Source organism: Sander vitreus, chromosome 16, assembly GCF_031162955.1.
Source record: "Sander vitreus isolate 19-12246 chromosome 16, sanVit1, whole genome shotgun sequence".
Taxonomy (NCBI): Eukaryota; Metazoa; Chordata; class Actinopteri; order Perciformes; family Percidae; genus Sander; species Sander vitreus.
The window spans coordinates 12,006,185-12,014,418 of NC_135870.1; the positions used below are offsets into that span (position 1 = coordinate 12,006,185).

General features: G+C 40.1%; 1 protein-coding gene across 3 annotated transcripts; it reads left to right on the forward strand.

Moving 5' to 3' along the window:
* Window positions 1–14: 14 nt before the first annotated feature.
* Window positions 15–7,794, forward strand: ak1 (adenylate kinase 1). 3 transcript variants are annotated; one of them, XM_078271221.1, is made up of 7 exons: window positions 15–67; window positions 5,853–5,890; window positions 6,586–6,621; window positions 6,732–6,895; window positions 7,219–7,335; window positions 7,429–7,620; window positions 7,707–7,794. In XM_078271221.1, the coding sequence occupies exons 2-7, from the start codon at window positions 5,884–5,886 to the stop codon at window positions 7,770–7,772; spliced, it is 582 nt and encodes a 193-aa protein (XP_078127347.1). In that variant the 5' UTR covers window positions 15–67; window positions 5,853–5,883; the 3' UTR covers window positions 7,773–7,794. The 3 variants fall into 3 exon arrangements, with proteins under 3 accessions (XP_078127347.1, XP_078127348.1, XP_078127346.1); XM_078271222.1 differs by lacking the exon at window positions 15–67 and adding an exon at window positions 5,207–5,310; XM_078271220.1 differs by lacking the exons at window positions 15–67; window positions 5,853–5,890 and adding an exon at window positions 6,347–6,487.
* The last annotated feature ends 440 nt before the right edge of the window (window positions 7,795–8,234 follow it).

Genomic DNA, 8,234 nt, shown 5'->3' on the forward strand with positions numbered 1-8,234 from the left:
ACACACACGGGGATCCAGGGACAGCAGCCCCTTGCACTGGGATCTAGAGCCACAGCGCCAAAGAGAGGTCAGTACAGAGGACAAAGGCTCCATAGAGGAAGCATGAAATGACAGGGAGTGGGTCTGACATTGTCAGAGCGAGTGACGAATACAGAGAGAGAGAGAGAGAGAGTGAGAGAGTGGGTAGGCAGAGTGGGCTGGGCTGTTTGATGGGATGGAGAGTGAGAATAACAGACTGTAATGGTGAACTGTCATCTGGTTTCTCGAGACACTTTGGTTAGTCACACTGTTTAAAATGCTTGACATTGTCAGAAGAGCAGGCATTTCTGCATAGTGCAAAGGCATGTAGCTCTTGTGTGACATTGACAGTGATGCAACTCAATGCATGACATAATTGGTTTGCTAAACAAATATGTATAACTATCATTTATTCTTATTTTTTTCCCTCCAGACATTGTATTGCACATGGTTTGCCTTCACTCTAATAACATTATACTCCACCTACACCTATTTAAGGCCATTTTAATGCTGCTCTACCCTTTTAATTCCACTGCCATGCTTCTTGTCCCAGTAGCGGTCATTAACAACTGATTAGGGGCTTAGTACTATTGATCCTTGTGAGTAGATGACACACATTAAAGTAAACCAACGTATGCAATTTGGAACACAAATACGTCCACAACAGCTACAGCTAACACAGAAATGATCTCGCTCCATCCTTTCACAAACATGGAATATCTCCCACTGCACTGACGTCAAAGGGTCCCCTGTACTCCCTTAAAGGAGCAGTACACTCAATTAATTTGTAGAGTGCCTTAGTAACCAACGATACACAGAGAGAATGCACTAACAGATCATGTGCTCAGTACTTTGTTTTCACTCCTGTTGCTTTCTAAGGGGACTCAGTGAAGCTTTATCCCTGTGTGCTCTTTGGGAATGGTTGACATGCTATCCCTTAACAGCTGAGTCTTTTTTTAGCAGGGCTGAATGTTAAGAAAGAGTACTAAGACATGAGGGTGGGACTGGTGACTCACATTGGGGTGGGGGTTGGGGTGTGTCCAGTTTCTCTATATTTCAAATCAAGGATAGAATAACACAAATCACATGTTCAAATGTGTCTCCATATATCAGGTTACACTCAGCAAAAACAGCGCACTCAGTCGCAAAGTATTACATTATTTAAGCAGTAAAAGAATCATGAATGTTAAGGGAAACAATCTGGATCCAATCCTACAGTACATTCACAGGGCTTTGTCCACATATGATAAAGTCCAGTTCAAACATCTTGCCACATCTATCTCCAGTACTGATACAGTCTCTGTTTGGAAATGTATTGGCACAATCACACTACAGCAAAGCCATGTAATGTTTCACTGCATGGTAGGTTTTTGTTCCACAATTCCATGCAGTACTGAGAGGAAGTCCCACACTGACAGCCATGTAATGTTGTTTGCACCATATTAGAACCAGAACACGTCTGGCATGCCATAAGAAGCAGGGGACCCAGAAGATGATACCATAATAGGCCAGAGAGGAATTACCAAACAAGATCTGTGCTGACTCAGATGTCAGCCTCCAAGTGACATTTGCACAGACCACAGGGTTAAAGGCCACTGACATAAATCTGGACACCTGAGAAGCAGCACCACCAGTGCTAAGGAGTGTTGCATGTGGGAATCAGAGAACAAGCTGGTCACATTTACAGCTTAAGTGTACACTCTGCTAAAATATATCTTAATGGTTAAGCAGGAAACACATGTTAGCTCTGGAAAAAGAGAAAATCTGACAAAGTATAATTTAACTTTTTTTTTCCCATCTGCAGTCTAGCTACAATGAAACCTATCACCTTTCTAATACCATGCATTTCTTAAAGCTTACTTGTCAATAATAGCAGGCATGTGGCAGTGAGCAAACAGTTGTTACAAGGTCAAATTTAAGTTTTGTTAAATCCGATCTAATGTCACTCCCCCAATTTGTATCTATTGGGCTAAGAAAATATGTAGGGTGTAGAATTATCCATCAAGACTTAGAGAATAAGTCTAAAATCCCATGATTATACTCAAGGTACAAGATAAACTTTATTATCCCAAATAAGGAAATTTGGGTGGTCAAGGTGCAGATACGCAAAGATATACAAAACAGTCATCATAAAAACAGAAATAAATACAAATATTCAATATGCAATTCCCCTCCTTCCATCCCCCCAACAATCAACCCTGCCAAATTATCCATGTCTCTCTCACACACACACACACACACACACACACACACACACACGCACACACACACACACACACACACACACACACACACACACACACACACACACACACACACACACACACACACACAGAGCAAGTACCCTCACTCTTGAATACACTGCCAAACACTCATAAATACGATGTGCAGAGGGCTATATGATCCCTGTGAATGTCCAACAGCACTATAATCCACTAACAAATACATATAAATATACAGTGGGGCAAAAGTATTTAGTCAGCCACCAATTGTGCAAGTTCTACCACTTAAAAAGATGAGAGAGGCCTGCAATTTTCATCATAGGTACACTTCAACTATGAGAGACAAAATGAGAAAAAGAAAAATCCAGAAAATCACATTGTAGGATTTTTAATGAATTTATTTGCAAATTCCTCGGGAAAATAAGTTTTGGTCACCTACAAACAAGGATACAAGATTTCTGGCTCTCACAGACCTGTAACTTCTTCTTTAAGAGGCTCCTCTGTCCTCCACTCGTTACCTGTATTAATGGCACCTGTTTGAACTTGTTATCAGTATAAAAGACACCTGTCCATAACCTCAAACAGTCACACTCCAAACTCCACTATGGCCAAGACCAAAGAGCTGTCAAAGGACACCAGAAACAAAATTGTAGACCTGCACCAGGCTGAAAAGACTGAATCTGCAATAGGTAAGCAGCTTGGTGTGAAGAAATCAACTGTGGGAGCAATTATAAGAAAATGGAAGACATACAAGACCACTAATAATCTCCCTCGATCCGGGGCTCCACGCAAGATCTCACCCCGTGGGGTCAAAATGATCACAAGAATGGTGAGCAAAAATCCCAGAATCACACGGGGGGACCTAGTGAATGACCTGCAGAGAGCTGGGACCAAAGTAACAAAGGCTACCATCAGTAACACACTACGCTGCCAGGGACTTAAATCCTGCAGTGCCAGAAGTGTCCCCCTGCTTAAGCCAGTACATGTCCAGGCCCGTCTGGAGTTTGCTAGAGAGCATTTGGATGATCCAGAAGAGGATTGGGAGAATGTCATATGGTCAGATGAAACCAAAATAGAACTTTTTGGTAAAAACGCAACTTGTCGTGTTTGGAAGGGAAAGAATGCTGAGTTGCATCCAAAGAACACCATACCTACTGTGAAGCATGGGGGTAGAAACATCATGCTTTGGGGCTGTTTTTCTGCAAAGGGACCAGGACGACTGATCCGTGTAAAGGAAAGAATGAATGGGGCCATGTATCGTGAGATTTTGAGTGAAAACCTCCTTCCATCAGCAAGGGCATTGAAGATGAAACGTGGCTGGGTCTTTCAGCATGACAATGATCCCAAACACACCGCCCGGGCAACGAAGGAGTGCCTTCGTAAGAAGCATTTCAAGGTCCTGGAGTGGCCTAGCCAGTCTCCAGATCTCAACCCCATAGAAAATCTTTGGAGGGAGTTGAAAGTCCGTGTTGCCCAGCGACAGCCCCAAAACATCACTGCTCTAGAGGAGATCTGCATGGAGGAATGGGCCAAAATACCAGCAACCTTGTGAAGACTTACAGAAATGTTTGACCTCTGTCATTGCCAACAAAGGGTATATAACAAAGTATTGAGATGAACTTTTGTTATTGACCAAATACTTATTTTCCACCATAATTTACAAATAAATTCATTAAAAATCCTACAATGTGATTTTCTGGATTTCTTTTTCTCATTTTGTCTCTCATAGTTGAAGTGTACCTATAATGAAAATTACAGGCCTCGCTCATCTTTTTAAGTGGGAGAACTTGCACAATTGGTGGCTGACTAAATACTTTTTTGCCCCACTGTATATATACTGTATATATTGCAGTATATAAATATTGCATACAGATTGCCATTCCTCATAGCCCTGACCAAAATACCACCAGAGCCAATGTTTTTGTACTGTCCCTCTTATCTAATGTCTAATTGCTGAAGGAACAAAACTTAAACCTACAGTAGCTGTTCTTATTTTCCTTTGCAGAATCTTTACTTTTCCACGACAGCTTAGTTGGAAGCTGTTGTGCAGAGGGTGAGCAGGGTCATTAAGGATGCGCTCAGCCTTACTCTGACTGAGGTCCTTACACAACTGAGCAGCTGACATCTGGTCATACTAACTCTGCTCGCCATACTGTTCATGTATACTTTTCCGCAACCCATTATGGTTTAGGATGCGCATGTTTACAAACATGCAAATCAGGCCAAAGCACACAATGCTCTGCAGGACAGCCTTGTAAAACCGTTGCAAAACATAACGATCCACATTCAAACTGGACAGTTTTCTTAAAAAGAACATTCACTGTTGCAGTTTTCTGACCTTTACAGTGGCACATACATCAAACTTCAGCTAGACATTAATCTCTATCTCTAAGTATCTGTAAGTGTTAATGCTTTGATGGGTTCATTGTTAACCTTGGTGAGTGGGACTTCTCCTCTACTACATCCAAAGTATATGTCCATTTCCTTTGGATGGAAAGGCAAAGATCACTATAATGTAATAGTAGTTATAGACAGTATATAATATAAATTCTACACATTTACAGGTGACTTAAGGTGACATTCTGACTCCAAATGAATTCCTAACATCGAGGGAAATAGTTTTATTGGAGATAGCAAATGTATTTCAAAATACATGCAATTGAGAACTGAATTTTATTCACGGCATCGTGAAATTTGGCCAACAGAGTCAAAGCAGATCCAAAACTAGGTGGTTATTTTGGCATAGGCAACACCCGTTGAGCCAAATCTTAAAGTTATTTAAAGTCAATTCTTTCAAACACATTAATTTTTAACCCAGGGCACATGACACACGCAAGCAGCTAGTTGAAGATATCTATTTACAGTTGCCAGCACACTCCTTCCTCATTCTTCTGTATTTAAGTCAGCTGAAAGGGGAGTGTTAATAGGAACCCAAGTACAGTAGTCTTCTTTAGATATATTCAGTAACACAGAATGAATAGACATTTCCTGTTTCAATCAGCTGTTCAGTGACTAGAACATTTTCTTACAGACTGTAAAAGCTACTTAGTATTGTTATGCTCTATGTAAGGTAAGCGCGGCCACATCATACAGTCTTTAATAATAAAAACAATTAATCACTGCTCCAATTACTCATCCTTGAAATACTGAAAAAAGTACTAGCACTATTAGTACAGCTACTTCTGTAGATGTGTTTATGTGTTTGTGAGGTGGAAGTGAAGCAGTTAAAACGTCTGTGGTTGGTGTTATAGTATTACAAAATATTCACAGTAAAAAAAAAAGAATGCACAGCAATACTGATTCTCTGAAAAGATAACACAGTTATTAACACTAAAAGGAAATGCTTTTAGTGTTGACCTTGATTATGTTGCTTCAACAACAGAAATAAGCAAATGTTGGGACTATGTTTTGGGATTTACAATGGGAAGCAATTTGTCTGGAGTGTCCAAAGTTGATTTGATAAACTATCAAATGATAAAAACACGATCAACAAAGTGTCACTTTTCTGACAGTGTGTATAACCTACTCAAATTCTAATATACGGTCTACCTTTATTTCAAAATATGTGCTGTAGTGAACTTATTTACTTTTCTGTCTTTTTCTGTCATTTAGTTGAAGGAAAACACTCATCTAACGCAACACAATGGCAGGTAAATAATATACCATGTGAAAGATTGATTGATGATGATTAATGATGTGTGGAGTTAAATAAGGCAGAAGCAGACTTGATGTGTTTTCTTAGACTCTACTGCCCTCTTATGGTGATCTTTGAGAATACAGTGGAGGTCTTTTTTTTCTTGCATTTTACATTTTACAAAACTGTACGGATATAGTATTCCTTTAAACAGATTGTTATGATATTACATTTAATTAACAGCACAACATTGTATAATAATGCAATTATCTTATGATGTACAGTAGTTGCACACATTTTCATACCATATAATTAAGAGCAAGTCCAAATTTTGTGGTTTCTTTTCATTGTTTTGCTGTTTTGTTAGATTTATAACTCAGGCTTTTCCGGTTGCTCCCTGTGACAAGTTGTATCAGGCTAAATAACATTATCAGGTGACAACAGTTACCATAGCAACACTGTTTGAGTAATAGCACAAACCTACACCAAAGCAAGCACAGTCAAAACAGGCTAGTGGACCAGGCGACACTGTGCCTTGCAACTAAATAAATGGGAAATACGTGTACTGCTGATCACACTATCGACATTACCCACACACCGGACCGTCGAGATGGTTTGTTTCAAAAATCTTTTACTTGTGAATTTAAAGAAGAAAGCTTTGCCAAATAACATGCATGGACTCATAAGGTCTTTTGTACATGCTCATTTCAGACAAAATTAAAGATGCCAAGATCATCTTTGTTGTTGGTGAGTACACATTGTGTCATTTTGCAAAACAACACATTCAAATATAGCTAAAAAACAACAACAGCTATCTCCCTTGTGCTATACTAATGCTTTTTGTGTTTTTTTTTCAGGTGGGCCTGGCTCTGGAAAGGGCACCCAGTGTGAGAAGGTAGTTGCAAAGTATGGTTACACCCACCTGTCATCTGGGGATCTGCTCCGTGCTGAGGTGTCTTCTGGTTCTGAGAGAGGCAAGCAGCTCCAGGCCATCATGCAGAAGGGAGAGCTTGTGCCCCTGGTAAGAGACAAATAATCGAATACAACAGTCCTGCAATAAACTCTACATTCATGAAGTTTATAATGTTCACTTTTTTGTCGAAACTGTTTTAGAGAGGTGGTTCAAGTAATTCAACTTGATCACTTTGGAGGATGAAGTTTGTGGTGCTGTTGAACTGTGTTGCATTATACAGAGAGGTGCTTTTGTTATTTAGCCCACCCTCATTGATATTTATTGGGAGGACAAAATCTGTCAGTATAATAAACTAGCAACTGAGTGTATTTTCTATCAGAAGAGCCAAATCATGGTGAAGGTTAATCATAATGTCTTTGGTCTGTTTTCAGGACACAGTCTTAGACATGATTAAGGATGCCATGATCGCCAAGGCTGATGTCTCCAAGGGCTACCTTATTGATGGCTACCCCCGTGAGGTGAAGCAGGGCGAGGAGTTTGAGAAAAAGGTAGGAGAGGGCATGAGGTGTTGGTCTATAATTCATCCCCGCAAAAATCTTTTACTTTACTTTACTTTACGAGCAAACTACCTTTGATCCCAGATCGGCAAACCCTGCCTGCTGCTGTACGTTGATGCAAAAGGAGAGACCATGGTCAAGAGGCTTTTGAAGCGTGGTGAGACCAGCGGCCGTTCTGATGACAATGAGGAGACCATCAAGAAGCGCCTGGACTTGTATTACAAAGCAACTGAGCCAGTCATTGCCTTTTACGAGAGCCGGGGCATTGTCAGGAAGGTGTGTATGACTGCTATGATAGTGAACATTTATAACAAAGTGTGAACTGCATGTAAAATCTAACATTTATTTTATATTTGGCCTAGGTTGACTCTGAGCTGCCAGTGGATGAGGTCTTCAGCCAAGTTTCCAAGGCTATTGATGCACTGTAGTAAAACAACATGACTAGATGAACTGTGTCTGTTTTTTGTTGTTTTTTTCATCAGTATTAATTTCATCAATACATGAACAACAACAGAAATAATACCCTAAAAAAAAAAAACTGAAGGCCGTTAAGGAAAGATGCCTTAACTCTACTCCTACTCCAGCAATAGGAATCTTCACGTTTTAAGCTCATAACCATGAATCTGCTAAAAGCAGCATCTGAAAATCCATTTGTTTCTTTAAGACTTGCTTCCATTCTGTGCTGAACATGAATGAATGTATCCCAGTGACATCGCAAAAGGAACTGCACAGTAGGTGTCAACCATCTCTGGGGCACTTTACACAATCTTATTTCCTGTGTTAACCCTTCTATGTAGAGTTCATTGGAAAATTATAGAGTCCTTTATGATTGTGCCATTGAACAATAGCAGAGATCACCCACTGTGGACAAACTGGTGAAACTCTGTATA